This window comes from Oncorhynchus mykiss, chromosome 8 (assembly GCF_057628025.1).
Source record: "Oncorhynchus mykiss isolate SJ-2025 chromosome 8, ASM5762802v1, whole genome shotgun sequence".
Classification (NCBI taxonomy): domain Eukaryota; kingdom Metazoa; phylum Chordata; class Actinopteri; order Salmoniformes; family Salmonidae; genus Oncorhynchus; species Oncorhynchus mykiss.
In genome coordinates, this window is record NC_143029.1 from 28,607,289 (window position 1) to 28,627,831 (window position 20,543).

Below are 20,543 nucleotides of genomic sequence, written 5' to 3' on the forward strand. Positions count from 1 at the left end.
AATTACCAATCTTGGCTCTGGGGTTTGAAAATACACTGAACAAAAATATAAACGCAACATGTAAAGTGTTGGTCCCATGTTTCACGAGATGAAATAAATGATCACAGAAATGTTCCATATGCACACAAATCGTATATCTCTAAAATTTTGTGCACACATTTGTTTACATCCGTTAGTGAGCATTTCTCCTTTCTCCTATATTAAGAAGCTGATTAAACAGCATGACCATTGAACAAGTGCTTCATGTGCTGGGGACAATAAAAGGCCACTCTAAATGTGCCGTTTTGTCACACAACACAACGCCACATATTTCTCAAGTTTTGAGAGAGCGTGTAATTGGTATTTCTGACTGCTGAAATGTCCACCAGAGCTGTTGCGATAATTGAATGTTAATTTCTCTACCATCATGCCGCTTCAATATAGTTTAAACATTTGGCAGTACGTCCAACTGGCCTCACAACTGCAGACCGCACGTAACCACAACAGCTCAGGAGCGCCACATTCAGCTTCTTCATCTGCGTGATTGTCTGAGACAAGCCATCCATACAGCTGATGAAACTGTGGATTTGTACAACCGAATCATTTCTGCACAAACTGTCAGAAACTGTCTCAGGGAAACTCATCTTCGTGCTTGTCGTCCTCACCAGGGACGACAAGTGGGCAAATGCTGGCCACTGGCTCGCTGAAAAGTGCACTTCACGGATTAATCCCGGTTTAAACTGTAAACGGCAGATAACAGACATCATGTACAGTTGAAGTCAGAAGTTTACATACACCTTAGCCAAATACATTTAAACTCATTTTTTCACAATTCCTGACATTTAATCCTAGTAAAAATTCCCGGTCAATTAGGATCACCACTTTATTTTAAGAATGTGAAATGTCAGAATAATAGTTGAGAAAATAATTTATTTCAGATTTTATTTCTTTCATCACATTCCCAGTGGGTCAGAAGTTTAAATAGACTCAATTAGTATTTGGTAGCATTGTCTTTAAATGGTTTAACTTGGGTCAAACATTTCAGGTAGCCCTCCACAAGCTTCCCACAATAAATTGGGTGAATTTTGGCCCATTCCTCCTGACAGAGCTGGTGTAACTGAGTCAGGGTTGTATAGGCCTCCTTGCTCACACAAGCATTTCAGTTCTGCCCATACATTTTCTATAGGATTGAGGTCAGGGCTTTGTGATGGCCACTCCAACACCTTGACTTTGTTGTCTGTAAGTCATTTTTCCACAACTTTGAAAGTATGCTTGGGGTCATTGTCCATTTGGAAGACCCATTTGCTGCCAAACTTTAACTTTCTGACTGATGTCTTGAGATATTGCTTCAATATATCCACATAATTTTTCATTCTCATGATGCTATCTATTTTGTGAATTGCACCAGTTCCTCCTGTCACCCCCGTGCTTCATGGTTGGGATGGTGTTCTTTGGCTTGCAAGCCTCCCCCTTGTTCTTTCAAACATAACGATGGTCATTATGGCCAAACAGTTCTATTTTTGTTTCATCAGAACAGAGGACATTGCTCCAAAAAGTACAATCTTTGTCCCCATGTGCAGTTGCAAACCGTAGTCTGGCTTTTTTATGGCGGTTTTGGAGCAGTGGCTTCTTCCTTGCTGAGCAGCCTTTCAGGTTATGTCGATATAGGACTCATTTTACTGTGGATATAGATACTTTTGAACCTGTTTCCTCCAGCATCTTCACAAGGTCCTTTGCTTTTGTTCTGGGATTGATTTCCACTTTTCGCACCAAAGTACGTTCATCTCTAGGAGACAGAACGCATCTCCCTCCTGAGTGGTATGACAGCTGCGTGGTCCCATGGTGTTTATACTTGCGTACTATTGTTTGTACAGATGAATGTGGTACCTTCAGGTGTTTGGAAATCGCTCCCAAGGATGAACCAGACTTGTGGAGGTCTACAATTTTTCTTCTGAGTTCTTGGCTGATTTCTTTTGATTTTCCCATGATGTCAAGCAAAGAGGCACTGAGTTCGTAGGTAGGCCTTGAAATACATCCACAGGTACACCCCCAATTGACTCAAATTATGTCAATTAGCCTATCAGAATCTTCTAAAGCCATGACATAATTTGGAATTTTCCAAGCTGTTTAAAGGCACAGTCAACTTAGTGTATGTAAACTTCTGACCCACTGGAGTTGTGATACAGTGAATTATAAGTGAAATAATTTGTCTGTAAATAATTGTTGGAAAAATGACTTGTGTCATGCAAAAAGAAGATGTCTTAACCGACTTTCCAAAACTATAGTTTGTTAACAAGAAATTTGCGGAGTGGTTGAAAAACAGGTTTTAATGACTCCAACCTAATTGTATGTAAACTTATATAATATAATGCAACTTTGCACAGCCATTGAAGAGGAGTGGGACAACAGTCTACTGGCCACAATCAACAGTTTGATCTATGGAAAGGAGATGTGCCGCGCTGCATGAGGCAAATGGTGGGAACAAGGGAGAGCTCGTTTTTTAAAAGTTTGTTGTTCTGAAAGTACAGTATATTGGAACATTTCTTAGTGGCTAGCTAACTTTTTAGTTTGGATCCCATGATGTATTTGGCAACAGCTGATGGGACTGCTAGTCTCTGTCCAGTGATCCTGCTGTCCGAGGCCAGGTCTGAATAGCTATTTGGCGTAGCAGCTAGCCTATCAAGCTAGCTGGGTTTTCTTGAAGGTTTGAAACCAGCACGCGACGCGGTTAGCCATTGTAGCTGGGACTCCCTTTGACCTGCCCTGTCTGGAACTGTGAGGAGTAACAGCGTAACATATGTTGCTAGCAACCATGACAAAAGCCGGTGGGAGTACCGTTGAGGACAGTGATGTCTCTCACACGTAAAGGATCTTTTAAACAAACAAAAATAGTTCTACAAGAAGTTGTTACAACAACAAGAAAATAGCTTCAAGTGTTTTGTCCAAATACTGGTGGATTCAACTAATACAAGAATGGAAGACCTGACCAGATAGGTCCAAGACCTGAAGAACAGTTTGCAGTTTGGGGAGTTGAAACAGGAGGAAAGCAAGATGGCAGCAATCTGTAAGTCATTGAGAGAGGACATCAGTTCTTTGTGTGAATCCATGATAACAATGATGGAGAAATCAGATTATCTCGAGGGACAATCCAGGCGGAACAACATGGTTGTGGGCTGAGTTGCAGAATCTCCACAAGAGACCTGGACGGAGTCTGAGGACAAAGTGAGGGAAATGATCTCTGAGAAACTGAAGATGGACCACAGGAAGATTGAGGTGGAGCACGCCCACAGGACTGGAAAACCCACCACTCAGGTGACAGGCCCAGACTGATAGTGGTCACGGTCCTGAGGTTCAAGGACAAGGTAGCTGTTATGGAAAGATCCAAGAACCTGAAAGGAATGTATATCTTCCTCAACGAGGACAGTCCTGAAGCTGTGCGCCAGAAGAGGAAGTAACTTATCCCAATCATGTAAGCTACCAGAGTGCGTGGGGCCATTGCTTACATCCGCTATGACAGGCTCATTGTCCACCCTCCCTCCCAGAAGCCTGGAAGGGATGAGAGCCAAGCCTATGGGTTCGTAGCTTCAACCCCGCAGCACACACACACACCAATTTATTAATGGACTGCTGAATGTATATCTTTTTTTTTATCTTGTTTTGTTTGCTCTTTTTAGTATTATGTCAATTTCTGATAAGCTACCCAGGAAAGTGCTGAAAATAGCCAATTTTAATATATGTAGCCTTAGCAATCAGATAACATTCATCTATTAGCCACTTCTAATACTCAGATAATTAATTTGATGATACAGCAGTAGCAATACAAGGATATAACATCTATAGAATAGACAGAAATGCTTATGGGGAGGTGTTGCTGTATATATTCCGAGCCATATCCCTGTAATGCTTGGAGAAGATCTTATGTCAAGTGTTATTGAAGTGTTGTGGATTGTAGGTTCACTTGGCACATTTAAAGCATTTTCTTTTGGGATGTTGCTATAGATCACCAAGTGCTAACAGTCAGTATCTAAATAATGTGTGTAAAATGCTTGATAGCGTATGTGATGTCAACAGAGGTCTACTTCCTGGGGGACCTGAATATTGACTGGTTTTCATCAAGCTGTCCACTCAAGAGGAAGCTTCTCACTGTAACCAGTGCCTGTAATCTGGTTCAGGTTATTAATCAACCTACCAGGGTGTTCAATTCCATCTTTCATAGAATTCGATGGCTTATTCATCACAAAATCATGTGATGTTGCCAATTATTTCAATGATTACTTCTTTGGTAAAGTGGGCAAACTTAGGCAGGAAATGCCAACAACGTGAGCCATCGTATTCATGCATTAAAAAAAACAAATAATGAAAGAAAAGCATTGCAAGTTTGGAAAATGTTTCAAACTTATCATTATCGATCAATAATGACAAACCTTCTGGCATTGACAGCTTAGATGGAAATCAACTGAGGATGGTAGCTGACTCTACAGCCACTCCTATCTGTCATATCTTTAACCTGAGCCTAGTGGAAAGTCTTTGCCCTCAGGCCTGGAGGGAAGCCAAAGTCATTCCGCTACTCAAGAGTAGTAAAGCTGCCTTTACTGGTTCTAACAGCTGACCTATAAGCTTGCTGCCAGCTCTTAGCAAACTGTTGGGAAAAATTGTGTTTGACCAAATACAATGCTATTTCTCTGTAAACAAATTAACAACAGACGTTTATGAGAAGGGCACTAAATATGTACTGCACTGACACAAATGACTAATGATTGGTTGAAAGAAATTTATAATAAGATTGTGGGAGCTGTACTATTAGATTTCAGTGCAGCCTTTGATATTATTGACCATAACCTGTTGTTGAAAAGGGTTTTCTTTAATGAAGCTTCTCTAATGTCAAACATGTAAAGTATGGTGTACCGCAGGGCAGCTCTGTAGGCCCTCTACTCTTTTCTATTTTTACCAATGACCTGCCACTGGCATTAAACAAAGTATGTGTGTTCATGTATGCTGATGATTCAACCATATACACATCAGCAACCACAGCTGATGAAGTCACTGAAACTCTTAAAGAGTTGCAATCTGTTTTGGAATGGGTGGCCAGTAATAAACTGGTCCTGAACATCTCTAAAACTAAAAGCATTGTATTTGGTATAAATCATTCCCTAAGTTTTCAACCTTAGCTGAATAAGGTAATGAATGGTGGTGGTCAACAAGTTGAGGAAACTAAATTACTTGGCATTACCTTAGATTGTAAACTGTCATGGTCAAAACATAGATTTGATGGTTGTAAAGATGGGGAAAGGTCTGTCCGTAATAAAGATATGCTCTGCTTTTTTGACACCACACTCCAAAAAGAAAGTTCTGCAGGCTATAGTTTTGTCTTATCTTGATTATTGTCCAGTTGTGTGGTCGAGTGCTGCAAGGAAAGACCTAGTTAAACTGCAGCTGGCCCAGAACAGAGCGGCACATTTTGCTCTTCATTGTAATCAGAGGGCTGATATAAATACTATGCATGCCAATCTCTCTTGGCTAAGATTTGAGAAACTGACTGCATCACTTCTTATTTTTTTATAAGAAACATTGTGTTGAAAATCCCAAATTGTTTGCATAGTCAACTTACAAACAGCTCTGACACACACACTTACCCCACCAGGCATGCCACCAGGGGTCTTTTCACAATCCTCAAATACAGAACAAATTCAAGAAAGCGTACAGTATTATATAGAGACATTATTGCATGGAATGACATTCCATCTTGTATTGCTCAAATAAACAACAAAACTGGTTTAAAAAAACAGATAAAAAATTAAAATAAAGCAACACCTCACAGCACAACGCCTCTCCCCTATTTGACCTAGATAGTTTGTGTGTATGTATTGATGTGTAGGCTACATGTGCCTTTAAAAATAAAATGAATGTAGTTCTGTCCTTGTCTATTAATGTTCTGTATTATGTCATGTTTCATGTGGATCCCAGGAAGAGTAGCTGCTGCTTTTGCAACAGCTAATGGGGATCCTAATAAAATACCAAATACACCACATGCTGACTGGTTTTCTGATCTACGCCCCTACCTTCTATTCCCAGTCATGTGAAATACATTGATTACGGACGATTTATTTATTTCAATTGACTGACTTCCTTATAGGAACTGTGACTCAGTAAAATCTTTGAAACCGTTGCATTCTGTGTTTATATTTATGTTCAGTGTAGAAGAGCACCGGCTTTGACAGGTTGAAATTGCAAATGAGCATGCGTTTGACAATTGTGCTGGTTTAAGGTCAGCTGAAAATAGAGCCTTAATAATTTCCTACAACTTCCAATCTCCTTTCTTCCTTTTTATCACTTCCCTTTTATCATTTTCAAAAAACACTTTTCAAGCATGTTTTTAATGAATAGAATCAATAAGAGAATCTGATCAGTAACATCTGTGCTGATTACATTGATAGATTTATTCATTTGTGCGATAATGCCTAACTTGTATCTTGGACAAAGTTGCTTGCAGTTCTGATCCATCTGTTGAGGTGAATACATTTTACAATAACAATGTTGACAGGATTTTGCTTGGTTTTACACGGCTGGAAAAATAATATATACAACCACATTAGTAAGATCATATGAATAAAATACAGTATAGCATCGTCAATAAGCAATTACATGCAGTGAGCATTGAACTTCTGTCTGCTTACTTAGTGCAGTCCAATATTAGAAAAGTGGGATTAGTGAAAGGGTGCACACCCAATTTAGTTTCTCCCCCAAGTTGTGCACTTGTTCACTCCCCCCTCAAAGATTTAGTGCCATTGGATTGGTGTATGCACTGGCTTGAGGGAGTTCCCAACACATTCCCTATGTGCGTTTGTAACCAAGTGGCAGGTGGGAATTTACCACATACCACTGGGGAAAATCATAGATATATAGAGGACTCATCTTTGTATCTGTGCTATTGTAGCAACTGGGTGGCGGTCGAAGGCACTGCATCTCAGTGCCAGAGGCGTCACTACAGACACCCTGGATCGAAACCAGGTTGTATCACAACTGGCTGTGATTGGTAGTCCCATAGGGCGGTGCACAATTGGCCCAGCGTCATCCGGGTTTTGCCAGTGTAGGCCCTAAATAAGAATTTGTTCTTAACTTGACAGCATAGGCAGTGCAAAACGTGATTTTCCTGTGTTTTATATTTTTTTCTACACTATGAGGTTGGAATAATACTGTGAAATTGTGATTATGCCATTTTAGCGTAAGAGCTGTTTGAAAAGACTATATCTGCCTGCTTTGGTGGGATGGAGTTTTGGCCTGCCTGGTGACATCAATAGGTGGTAAATGAGTTAATAGACCAATAAGAAAGAGAGTTCCAAACCTCTACCAATAACAGCTAGTTTTCCCCTGCTAGACAGTCCTAGCAACATTCAATGCTTGAGAAATTGCTCTTTGCTAAGAAGTTATTTTTGTTTATAGACAGTAAGGTACTTAATTGCTAACCAAAAATGTAATATTTAGATAAAAACGTCTGCATTGGACCTTTCAATGCAACAACACATTATTTATAAAAATACATTTACTAATATGTTTTTTGAGCACTAATTTGTTAACAAGCATGATAGCTGTACTGTTAGTTTATGGTTTACCCAGCTTGTTGGGCATTAGCCAATCAATGTTTCTCAACGAGTTCAAAGCATGCGAATGCATCCAACTGGTATTTACGACTGCAAAAGTGGGAAATTCCCACCTCCCACTTGGTTACAAACACAGCATAACACCAGGGGTGCATTCAGTTCGCTTCAAAGTTTGCTAAGTTGTGTGATGGTTTCTATTGAATGACACATTACCCCAAAACCCATCTTCAACAGCCTTTGAGGTATGTTTACTCCTGTTTGGTGGGTGTGGTTAAGTGTTGCCTGATCAATATTGGTGTGATCATCGGAAAATCATGCAGCAAACCATATGGGATCTGCTCTCTGGGCCACCATAGTCACACGGGTTCATTGCAATAAACAAGCAACAAACTACGCACTCATCACTGTGCTAACTGGTTTCCTTAAAACAATACTTCTGGGCGCTCTGAGCTAAAATAACAACCAAATAAACTAACAGACCAAGTTGTTACAGCCCGCATGAAAATGGTCATTGTCTACTTCCATCCCAATTGCATATTTTTTATTTTACCTTTATTTTACTAGGTAAGTCAGTTAAGAACAAGTTCTTATTTTCAATGACTGCCTAGGAACAGTGTGTTAACTGCCTTGTTCAGGGGCAGAATGACAGATTTGTACCTTGTCAGCTCTGGGATTCGATCTTGCAACCTTTCGGTTACCAGTACAAAGCTCTAACCACTAGGCTATGCTGCCGCCCCAGCGGTTAAAGTGATATGGATTGTGGCAACACGTGAGACAATTTAAATATCAATATAAAATGAAGCACTTTAATTAAATTAAGATAACGACTTCCAAATAGAATACAAGATATTTTTTTATATAAAATTGCCTACAATACTGTTTCAAATGTGTATCCTACAGTTCAGGAAAATGTTCTTCACCTCTCTTGATGGAAAAAAAAATTGCATATTTTATTTAGACAAGTTAAATCATTAATGGATTACATAAATTGGAAATAAATGTATCCTACACCATGATTTTTCCAATCATAAAATGTGTAGGGTAGGCTAAACTGCCATAGAAGATTTGCTGTGGAAAACAAGGAAATTAAATACTTTACTTGTATGGAATGATTGTCAAATTGATTAAAATCACCTTGAATCTGCAAAAAAAAATAATAATAACAGGATTCAATTGTTCTGATGATAATACCCAACAGAGGGCAAAATAGTCTTAAAATCAGAACTAAGAGTAAAGCCCAACATCCACTTTAGGGAGAGGTAATGGTGTCCAATAATGGTTGCAATTGAGATCAGCTGTGTAGGTGATTTTAGCGCCAATTATTGGTTTAACTAAAGATCAGCTGGCGATAATCTGGTGGCCATCGATGGTTGCAAATGGCTTAAAGTTTTTAAGTGCCGTTTCCATTGAATTCAAGGTTGCTCACCATTCTGTGGTACTGAATGCAAACCAGTCCATTCCTTTTAAATCTGTAAGGAGTGTGCAAGTGAACATTTCAGGGAGAAAATGAAATTGGGACTAAGAGTTTTGTTTGAACATGACAAAGCATTTAAGGCACAATCTATAGTTTCAAATGTAGGCTATCAATCCCAATCAGAGACAACCAGTTCAATAATTTACTTTCTGAAATGTGCTGTCATTGCGAGTGACGTTGACTCTTTGTGAGTCCTCTGATGTGCTTTTAATGAGGGGGCTGAGGAGTAACTTTTCCCACACTGGGAGCAGGGGTAAGGCTTTTCTAGTTCATGTGTGCCCTGGTGTTGAGTTAATTGTCCCTTTTGGGTGAAACTCTTCCCGCATTGAGAACATTGGTACGGTTTCTCTCCAGTGTGCATGAGCTGGTGTCTCTTCAGTGCCACCGAAAGAGAGAAATTCTTCCCGCAGAGCAAGCACTGGTACGGTTTCTCCCCAGTGTGTGTGCGCTGGTGTTTCTTTAAAGTCCCCTGGAGGGAGAAACTCCTCCCACAGTCAGAGCAAGTGTAAGGTTTCTCCCCAGTGTGTACGGTCTGATGACGTGTCAAGTGGTGTATATGAGTGAAACTTTTCTCACAGTTGGTGCACTGGAAAGGCTTTTCATTGCTGTGCGTGCTCTGGTGTCTTTTTAGGTTGGTAGATGAAGAGAAACTCTTCCCACAGTCAGAGCACAGGAAAGGCCTCTCACCGGAGTGTGTGAGCTGGTGTTTCTTCAAATTGATTCTCTGAGAGAAACTCTTCCCGCACTCACCGCAACTGAACGGTTTCTCCTGCGTGTGTGTGCGCTGGTGGCTGTTGAAGTGTCCCAATTGTATGAAACGTTTCCCGCATTTGGAGCAGTGGTAAGGTCTCTCTCCGCTGTGCGTCCGCATGTGCTGCTTCAAGTTTCCGGACTCTGAGAATGTTTTGCCACACTGGGAACAGCAGTGAGGTTTCTCCACAGGAGCTCGCCAGTCCAGTTCCTGTATCGAACTTTTTCCACTCTTCGAGCCCCATTTAGTCTCGGTGCTGGGGCTAGGCCTCTCTGCTGTGAGGATGAGAATCATTTTGTAAACAAGTAAAAAAATGTAGCATCAGCATAAAATAACATATTTGCTAGAAGGCGTTATAACAACCGTTGTCAGCTCCCTACCACTTCTCCCTTTTCCAGTTAGCATTTTTAGCAGCTGAAGCAAGTACAGAATTTTTCTAGCAATAAAGTAACTTTTTTCAAATCTAATGCAGACACGTTCTTCAGAAAGGGATACTGGCCATAATAGGAGTTGGATAGGAGTGTTTGGCGTTGAAATGTTCTGAATTAAATTGAATGGAGCTCTATGGCAATACTGACTCAACAAAATCATGTCAATATAAGAGAACTAAATACAAAAAGTCTGCCTTGGGGGAATCAACAGCCACGTTGTGTTTATAATCATGCTAAATTGTATTTTGAGTGGAACATCCCCTCAAATGAAGAACGTCATAATGACTTTTTAAACAACACTTCCAGTCCTACTGAAGAGTTGAAATGTCATTTTCAAGACATCGCTTAGGACTACTTGTGCAATTCTTACCTCCACCCTCCTCAATTTTCACTGTGATAACCTCGTCCTCTTCTTCTTTCACTGTTGAAACCTCTTCCTCTTCTTTTTTAAATGTGAAAGTCAACACCTCTTCCTTCACTGTGAAAGCTTCCTCCTCCTCCTTCACTGTGAATGCCTCCTTGTCCTTCATTGTGAAATCCTCCACCTGCACCTCTTCCTCCTCCTCTTTGACGTAAACATTCAGCCCCAGTGTCCCACTGCAATCATCCATCTTCTCTGAAGCCATACTAAAACCCTGCAGGGCTTATGCCTGTACAGCTGGGCTCAATACCTGGAGGGCTGCTGCAGTGTCTGCTGGGTCATGTTCAGTAGGCACGCAATGGAAGACAGTGACCCGAAACGGAGTGAAATGTTGTTTAATAAGCTTGTTTGTGTTTCCTATTTTAAAATGTTTTTCTACAGTATGCGCTAATGAACACGATTCAGGTATTCCTTTTTCCCTTTTAGTCAGTGTCTAATTTAGAACAAGGGCCCTGTTCAGCTGCAACATTACCGTATGCTCAGATAGACAAAATGTATTCTGCATAAAACTTTTCTGTCATCTAGAAATGGGAATCGTCTAGAACCTATTCATTCCATTTCTATCTGTAAAGTTCAGGATGTTGCACATTAACTAATATAGTACATCACTGGTGTACGTTGGCCTCAAATCAATAACATTGGCTGATCAGTTAAGTGCAATGGAGAAAGGAAAACCCACAGACACTGCAGCTGCCATCAAGGACTGGTGTGACACCCGTGCAGGGCAGCCTACTCTATCCATTGTTTGGTTCCAGTCTGGACGTTTCGGCAATGCATCAGCCCACTATATAGGTTGCACCAGCAATTAAAACTCCCCCTGATGCACTGGACAGTGGACACCACCTAGGCAGAAGACATAACAGTTGGCATTGTTTATCAGAGTGTAAGCAAAGCAAGGAAAGACATTTCAAGATATTGGACACTGTTCTGGCCGTCACTATTTACCACAGCCACAAATAGCTAAACCCCACCTATTTCTACAATTAATATTCAATTGATTTGAAACCTAACCCTAAACTTAGGTGCCAAGCTTATGGTCTCTGATTCAGTGGGATTGGGTTAAATGCGGAAGACACATTTCGGTTGAATGCATTCAGTTGTGCAACTGACTAGGTATCGCCCTTTCCTTTAACCACACTGCTAAATCAAATGTAAAAAACACACTGCTAACCTTGACTAACCCTAACCTTAAATGAAGACCAAAAAGGTGAAAAAAATGTTAGGAACTTTTACAATGTAGTGGCTGTGGTAACTAGTTTAACTTCCAGGCGTGACAAAGCTCACAAGCTAGGCTACATTATCAAGCACTGTTGCAATAACATCAATGTTTTGTTTCACCCTTTCCCTTTTTCCTGTGTTTTTCTGCGTTAAAGTTCCCCAGTTTTCACCCCATACAGTAGGTGGTGGCATGTACCTAAAACCTTTGTTTGGGGACCACCATAATAGAGCCCCACAGTGGAGTTGTCATAATACCCACAAAACCTAGCGGTCAAAACAGGGAAATGGTTCCAATCGGGATTTTCTGGCATTCATTTTTTCCATAGGGGATTTTAGAAACACTTAAAATAAGGACTGTTTAGTGTAGGCATACCCTGGCATGACGTTTTGATAACCCTGTAAATCTCTCTCAGACAAGGTACTTTTTATCAATATATTCAGCTCTATTTACTCCAAATTTGAAAATGCTACTTAGCATCAAAGTAGACATCATGCAAGACTACAAATCCCTGCAAGCTCCTGTAAGTCATCTCTGACAACTTTGTTAACAGGTAGTGTCAATTTAAAACTTACGTAAGACAGTTCACAGAATTGTCAATTCAAAGAAATGTAGCTAATCTATTCATTACTACATTTAGCTAACATTAGATAGTTAATCCAGAGATTCTTACCTTTGTCCTGATTTGGCAGTCTTATCTAGATCATCATGCCATTTGAAGTTGTTTATGATAGCTACATTAGCAGATAAATATAATTTCCTTTTTGGGTGTTAAATACAGCCGAATATGTTAATGAAAGTCAACTGTGTAAATCTCTCTAGGACAAGGTATCTAAACGTCACGCCAGGCTAAGCCTACATGGAACACAGCCCTTATTTTAAGTGTTTCTAAAAACCACTATGGGAAAAATGAATGGCAGAAAAACTATTGGAAACCATTTCCATGTTTTACCGCTAGGTTTCATGGGTATTATGTCTCATACTGTGGTACTCTATACTATAGAAGACAGTGATTCTAAGGACTAGAACACAGAAGTTGAAACAATGTCGGACGGAATGGAAGACCTAGTTATCCTTTTTATTTTTAACAGAAAAGTAGTTTGATTTAGTTTTGTTTATTTATTTTGGTAGTTTGTATGAATGCATGAACCCACATTGGTTCAGTTTTTTGGGAATCCTGTTTCCATCCCGGACAGTAGGTGCAGGCATGCACACTAAAGTGTGAATGCTAATATACCATAACAAGAAGCAGCTAGCTAGCTACAACGAGAGGATGAGAAGGATAAAAGGTTTCCGGAGTGGAGGAATATGGTCATATTCAAAATACAAGAACCATTTGCTATTACAGCAGATGAAGGAGTGGAAAGAGCGTGAAGGAAAGGAGCCGAGTGTAGAGGGAAGCGGTGTGGTGAGAAAGATTGGCGTCAAAGTACAAAAAAAGGGGGGAAAAAAAACATACTTTCGGTAGCTTAGAAAACAAACCTGAAGAGTGAGGAGGAATTACCTGCGGTGGCATATACGGGGAAGACCGCCGAGTTCAAGCCTCATCAGGATAATGACTAGGATGAAGAGGTTGGGGAATGTTGAAATCGGTGAAAGTAACTCGAAGTAGACTTGTGATTATTATTATTTGTGTTATTATATTTTTTTCTACACCTTTTTCGTGGTACCAATTGGTAGTTACAGTCTTGTCTCATCGCTGCAACTCCCGTACGGACTCGGGAGAGGTGAATGTCGAGAGCCATGCGTCCTCCGAAAAACAACCCAACCAGGCCACACAGCTTGTTGAAACAATGCATACTTAAACCGGAAGCCAGCCGCACCAATGTGTTGGGGGTAACACAGTACACCTGGCGACCGTGTCAGCGTGCACTGCGCCAGGCCAGCCACAGGAGTTACTAGTGCGTGATGGGACAAGGACATCCCTGCTGGCCAAACCCCCCCTGAACCCAGATGACGCTGGGCCAATTGTGCACCACCCCATGACTCAAACCCAGAATCTCGTGTCATAGCTAGCACTGCGATGCAGTGCCTTAGACCACTGCGCCACTCGGGAGGCCGACTTGTGATTATTTTTTGTGTGTCTTCCATCCAGAGGAAGCGGGCGCTCCACACCACGTGCCTCGGAACAAGACCGGTGACATGCTTTGCTCTCCTGAACAGGGCGGCTTTGAAAGACATGATAACTGGAGTGGCGTTAAGTGTTGAGGAGGACCAGCTGATGATTGTACTGATAAGTAGGACACATAACATCCCGACAACTTTGAGAAATAAATACTATATCGAAGGTGCCTTGAGATGGCTATGCATATTCATGACGAGGCTAGTAGCATAGCATCTTTCCATTGAACACAGGCGGTTGATGTCAACACCCCTCATCGAATATTCAAAAAAGTATTAAAATAACGAAATGTATCCACCAATCCAAAGAGGAAGAGGCGGGAGCTTGACAGCCCACCATTCCGCTTTGTGGACAACGAATCCCATTGTTAGAGTGGAGACATACAGTACCAGTCAAAAGTTTGAACACACGTACTCATTCTTTATTTTTACTATTTTCTACATCGTAGAATAGTGAAGACATCAAAATGATGAAATAACACAAATGCAATCATGTAGTAACCAAAAAAAAAAAGTGTTAAACAAATCCTAATAAATAATATATATTTTATAAATTTACATTCTTCAAAGTTGCCACCCTTGATGACAGCTTTGCACATTCTTGGCATTCTCTCAACCAGATTCACCAGGATTACATTTCGAACAGTCTTGAAGGAGTTCCCACATATGCTGAGCACTTGTTTGCTGCTTTTCCTTCACTCTGTGGTCCAACTCATCTCAAACCATCTCAATTGGGTTGAGGTCAGGTGATTGTCATCTGATGCAGCACTCCATCACTCTCCTTCTTGGTCAAATAGCCCTTACACAGCCTGGAGGTGTGTTGGGTCATTGTCCTGTTGAAAAACAAATGATCGTCCTAAGCAAAAACCAGATGGGATGGCGTATCGCTGCAGAATGATGTGGAAGTCATGCTGGTTTTGTGTGCCTTGAATTCTAAATAGAATCGCTGCAACGATATATGCAACGCAGGACACGCTAGATAAACTAGTAATATCATCAACCATGTGTAGTTAACTAGTGATTATGATTGATTGTTTTTTATAAGATAAGCTTAATGCTAACTAGAAACTTACCTTGGCTTATACTGCATTCGCGTAACAGGTAGGCTCGTCGTGGAGTGCAATGAGAGGCAGGTGATTAGAGCGTTGGACTAGTTAACTGTAAGGTTGCAAGATTGAATCCCCAGGGCTGACAAGGTAAAAATCTGTTGTTCTGCCCCTGAACAAGGCAGTTAACCCACCCGTTCCTAGGTGGTCATTGAAAACAAGAATGTGTTCTTAACTGACTTGCCTAGTGAAATAAAGGTGTGTAAAAAAATAAATAGGCAAAATCGGTGTCCAAAAATACCGATTTCCGATTGTTAAGAAAACATGAAATCGGCCCTAATTAATCGGCCATTCCGATTATTCGGTCGACCTCTAGTCCAAAGGACAGATTTCCACAAGTCTAAAGTCCATTGCTTGTGTTTCTTGGCCCAAGCAAGTCTCTTCTTATTATTGGTGCCATTTGGTAGTGGTTTCTTTGTAGCAATACGACCAGGAAGGCCTGATTCATGCAGTTTCCTCTGAGACGTGTCTGTTACTTGAACTCTGAAGCATTTATTTGGGCTACAATTTCTGAGGCTGGTAACTCTAATGAACTTGTCCTCTTGCAGGAGAGGTAACTCTGGGTCTTCCTTTCCTGTGGCGGTCCTCATGAGAACCAGTTTCATCATAGCCCTTGATGGTTTTTGCGACTGCACTAGAAGAAACTTTCAACGTTCTTGACATTTTCCGGATTGACTGACCTTTATATCTTAAAGTAATGATAACTGTTGTTTCTTTGCTTATTTGGACTGTTCTTGCAAAAATATGGACTTGGTCTTTTATCAAATAAGGTTATCTTCTGTACACCACCCCTACCTTGTCACAATACAACTGATTGGCTCAAACGCATTTAGAAGGGAAGAAATTCCACAAATTACAAGGCACACCTGTTAATTGAAATGTATTCCAGGTGAATACCTAATGAAGCTGGTTGAGATAATGCCAAGAGTGTGCAAAGCTGTCAAGGCAATAAGGTGGCTACTTTGAAGAATCTCAAATAGAAATGTATTTTGATTTGATTGACACTTTTTTGGTTACTACATGATTCCAGTGTGTTTTTTCATAGTGTTGAGGTCTTCACTATTCCTCTACAATGTAGAAAATAGTAAAAATAAAGAAAAACCCTTGAATGAGTAGGTGTGTCCAAACGTTTGACTGGTACTGTAGGTATCTCATCATTATATCCAAATCTCTGATGAGCTTGAATTTGGCAGGTCGTGTAATGGTGGAAGGGGATGCAATGTTTGATTCTGTTGGCGCGAGTTAAATTGGTAAGAATAACTGAACGATGTTAATAAATAAGAATGAAGCTAAAAAAGCTGAAGTTAGAATTGAATTGCAGTTTCTGGTTGGAGTACGTTTCATGAATAAGGATTTTTATTTGGGAGACCCGTTTGCAGTTACGAAGAGAGTGAAGGAAGAATTGTGAAAGGTGGAGTTGGTCAGATTGACCAGGAGCAGTATGTTGGTGTTTCATGTGTATTGAATAAGCAAAAGGAGAAAGCTCTGTGGCTCTATAAACTTTCAATGTACGAAGTGGAGAGTTATGATTTTTAGAGTAAGGCACCGAAGAAAGGTGTCATATCTGGTGTCTCATTGGATCGAGGCTTCATGGTTTAGGGACAACATGCCAGGAATAGTTGGGGCACGTTGATTAACACGTACTGTGAATGGAAAGGAGGAAAAGCTTTCTGTACTGTATATGAAGTTGTATACGTACAAAAACCAATACAATATAATTTTTGGAGAAGTCAGAGATAGCCAGACTTGTAAATGGGCTAAGGAACAGAAGTTGTGTTTATGAGAAACGCCATCAGTGTGTGCTTTGCAAGCAATGTAGAGGATGAAGGCGCGGCAAGAGCGAGGTAAACGGATAGACATGGTTATGGACAGTGAGGAAGGAGAGCCGAGTGTAGTGGGAAGATGTGTGTTGAGGAAGAATGGTGTCAGACATGATAAAGAAGAATCTGGACCAGTAGGAGTGGAATTTTGGGAGGAAGTGGATCCCTTGCCTTATGGCAGATCCATTTGTGGCTTCATGGTGGGTGAGAAAGGATTTGAGTGAAGTTGAATCCGTGAAGGTAACCTGCAGTGGACTTGTGATATTTGTTTGTGTTTCTTCTGACTAGAGGGCAAAGGCACTCCGTGTCACACAACTTGGGTCTAGATCTTTTTCTTGCTTTGCTCTTAGGAACAGGGCACCATTGAAAGGAGTGATTTATGGGGTAGCGTCATGTGGGGAGGTGGTACAATTGAAGTTGAAGATTCTTGTTGTTTGTGATGCCCACTGTTTGGTACGACGCAGACCCGGTGGGGAGCATGGTGAAACAGTCATTGTCAGTCCTTTTGAGTTGAGTCTCTACCAGACAAAGTCATATTAGGATATATCAGTTATACTGTTAGAGCGTTTGTGACGAATCCACTGAGGTGTTTCAGGTGTAACGTTTATGGCCATCTTGCAGCAGTGTGTAGGAGGGAGATGTGGGAAGTGTGCTGGAGGGCATGGGACAGACAATTGTGTAGTTTAGGTGGATAAAGTTGCGTCAATTATAGGGGTGCTCATGTTGCTGGGGATCGGAAGTGTCTGGCGCAAGACAGGCAGATTTATGTGGACAGAGTCAAAGTAGTGCAGAGGGTGTCGCATGCGGAGGTTGGATCAAGGGTGAGGGATCCTGAGAGGACCCCTGTGAGTAGTAGATCTGTGCCTGTACAGAGGGATAGGGTAAGTAGTGAGTTATGCTTCAGTAAGCTTGGCTTCTTAGATGTCATAGCAATGGTTAGCAACTGTATCGCAGAAATGGAGCGTAAATCACAGAAAATATATGTGGTGGCAGCTGCAGAGAAGTATTTGGGTATTTGAGATTTGACTTCAGAAGTGTTACGGGGTGGTGTCCCATCCTCCCAGGCTGTTGGCATGGGCAGGAGCAGATAGGGTCAAAGTAGTGGAATGGGGTAGTGGGTTTTTAATCAGCGTAGGTGGCAACTGCAGAAGTACATGGGTGTATGAGATTTTACTGCAGAAGAGTTAATGTGGTAAACATGGTATGTGGTAAATAGTGGTAAATAGTTGTAAACACACTACATGACCAAAAATAGGTGGACACCTGCTCGTCAAACATCTCATTCCAAAATTATGGGCATTAATATGGAGTTGGTCCCCCCCTTTGCTACTATAACAGCCTCTACTCTTCTGGGAAGGCGTTCCACTAGATGTTGGAACATTGCTGCGGGGACTTCCAATCAGCCACAAGACCATTAGTGAGGTCGGGCACTAATGTTGGGCAATTAGGCCTGGCTGAGGTCAGGGCTCTGTGAAGGCCAGTCAAGTTCTTCCACACCAATCTCGATAAACCATTTCTGTACGGACCTCGCTGTACGGACCTCGCTTTGTCGTTCTGAAACAGGAAGGGGCCTTCCCCAAACGGTTGCCACAAAGTTGGAAGCACAGAATCGTCTAGAATGTCATTGTATGCTGTACTATTAAGATTTCCCTTCACTAGAACTAAAGGGCCTAGCCCAAACCATGAAGAACAGCCCCAGACCATTATTCCTCCTCCACCAAACTTTACAGTTGTCACTATGCATTCAGGCCGGTAGTGTTCTCTTGGCATCTGCCAAACCCAGATTCATCCGTCGGACTGCCAGATGGTGAAGCGTGATTAATTTACTCCAGAGAAAGCATTTCCACTGCTCCAGAGTCAAATGGCTGCGAGCTTTACAACATTCCAGCTGATGCTTGGCATGGCGAATGGCGATTTTAGGCTTGTGTGCTGCTGCTCGGCCATGGAAACCCATTTCATGAAGCTCCCAGGGAGCAGTTATTGGGCTGACATTGCTTCCAGAGGCACTTTGGAACTCAGTAGTGAGTGCTACAACAGAGGACAGATTTTTATGCACCATGCGCTTCAACACTTGGTGGTCACGTTCAGTGCGCTTGTGTGGCCTACCACTTCGCGGCTGAGCCGTTGTTGCACCTAGACGTTTCCACTCCACAATAACAACAGTTACAGCTGAATGAGGCAGCTCTAGCAGGACAGAAATTTGATGAACTAACTTGTTGGAAAGGTGGCATCCTATGACGATGCCACGTTGAAAGTCACTGACCTCTTCAGTAAGGCCATTCTACTGACACTGTTTGTCTATGGAGATTGCATGGCTGTGTGCTCGATTTTATACACCTGTCAGCAACGGGTGTGGCTGAAATAGCCGAATCCAATTTGAAAGGGTGACCACATACTTTTGTATATATAGTGTAGGTGTTAAGATTAGTTGGTGGTGCATTTTTTTCCTTCTCCTTTTAGGAACAGGAATAATGAAGAGATTTTCATGTAGGCAGGCCGTAACTGGCCTCACACTTCAGTACAGTAGGTGGCAGTGCATGCACTATGAAGATGGATACGATCCACCAACCCAATCCCAAAGAAGAAGAAAAAACAGCAAATATAATACTTGGCCTATGCAGTGGTAGTGGAGGGTAAAAACACTTTACTCACCTTTTTATTTTGCGGAACAGTTTACACACCTTTTGCGGAAAAATGCATTAAACGTACAGCAAGTGTGACTGTTTCACCGCGACCGACAAATCAGAGTTTACCACCTATTAGTTATTTACCGCTACACTACATCGGGCCTATATTGATTTCCAAAACGAATAAAACATCGATATCAAGCTAACAAATCTAACGTTAGCTAGTTAGTTAGCTAAATAACTCGTCTAGCAGGGACACAATCAGATCGTTTACTATCCAACTTAACCGCATTTACCATTGAGTTAGCTAGCAACAGTTCATGTTTATAGCTAGCTAACGTTAGCAAGCTAGCCAAGTAACGTTAGCTAGCTTGCTAAATTGTTAACGTTACACAAGTAAAACTACTCACAAATGAAGGAAACGTTACTTACTTGAGCAAACAAACTTTGCATTCCAATCTACTACATGAACAGATAACTAAAAATGCTCAAATATCTACTGAATGGGTGTCGCTAATATAAAGAATAGTGAGGAGGAGCTCCGCGGAACCTTAGTGTCCGGAAGTAATTTAGCCATTCATTGTAGTCATTGCGATTTGTGCAGTTGCTATTTTCTCGAGTTTTCTCGTGCCAATTAAGTCGTTACATTCCAGGATTACGCATTATATGAATAAAGGCCGATTTAATGAACAAATAAGAGAGTCAGTTGAAAAAAGGTTAAGGATACATGACTGTGTACATATATGGTTGTGTTGGCAAAATCCCTAAATATGCCATCGAGCCAAGCGGGGAGAGGCTGCCCGTTGTCCCAGTTACAAGAAGAGTCAGATAAATTCAGCCAGTGCTTAGGAGGTGCCAGAACAAAAAGTGTGCACGAGAGAAAAATAATAAACTCAATAACAAAGCATTGTATGCATGTCATCGCATTTGAGCCTGTGTGGACTTTGTGATTTTAACAGAAGTACCGTGCATTTTGGTTAGACTTGTTCATCCAAAACA

General features: G+C 41.3%; 1 protein-coding gene across 2 annotated transcripts; it reads right to left on the reverse strand.

Annotated features, from left to right (window-relative positions):
- Positions 1 to 6,395: 6,395 nt before the first annotated feature.
- Positions 6,396 to 20,384, reverse strand: LOC110529732 (uncharacterized). 2 transcript variants are annotated; one of them, XM_021612201.3, is made up of 3 exons: positions 19,977 to 20,384; positions 10,604 to 11,497; positions 6,396 to 10,077 (listed from the first exon to the last, which is right to left on the reverse strand). In XM_021612201.3, the coding sequence occupies exons 2-3, from the start codon at positions 10,857 to 10,859 to the stop codon at positions 9,194 to 9,196; spliced, it is 1,140 nt and encodes a 379-aa protein (XP_021467876.2). In that variant the 5' UTR covers positions 10,860 to 11,497; positions 19,977 to 20,384; the 3' UTR covers positions 6,396 to 9,193. The 2 variants fall into 2 exon arrangements, with proteins under 2 accessions (XP_021467876.2, XP_036841119.1); XM_036985224.2 differs by having other exon boundaries at positions 6,396 to 10,074; positions 19,977 to 20,346.
- Between the last annotated feature and the right edge of the window lie 159 nt (positions 20,385 to 20,543).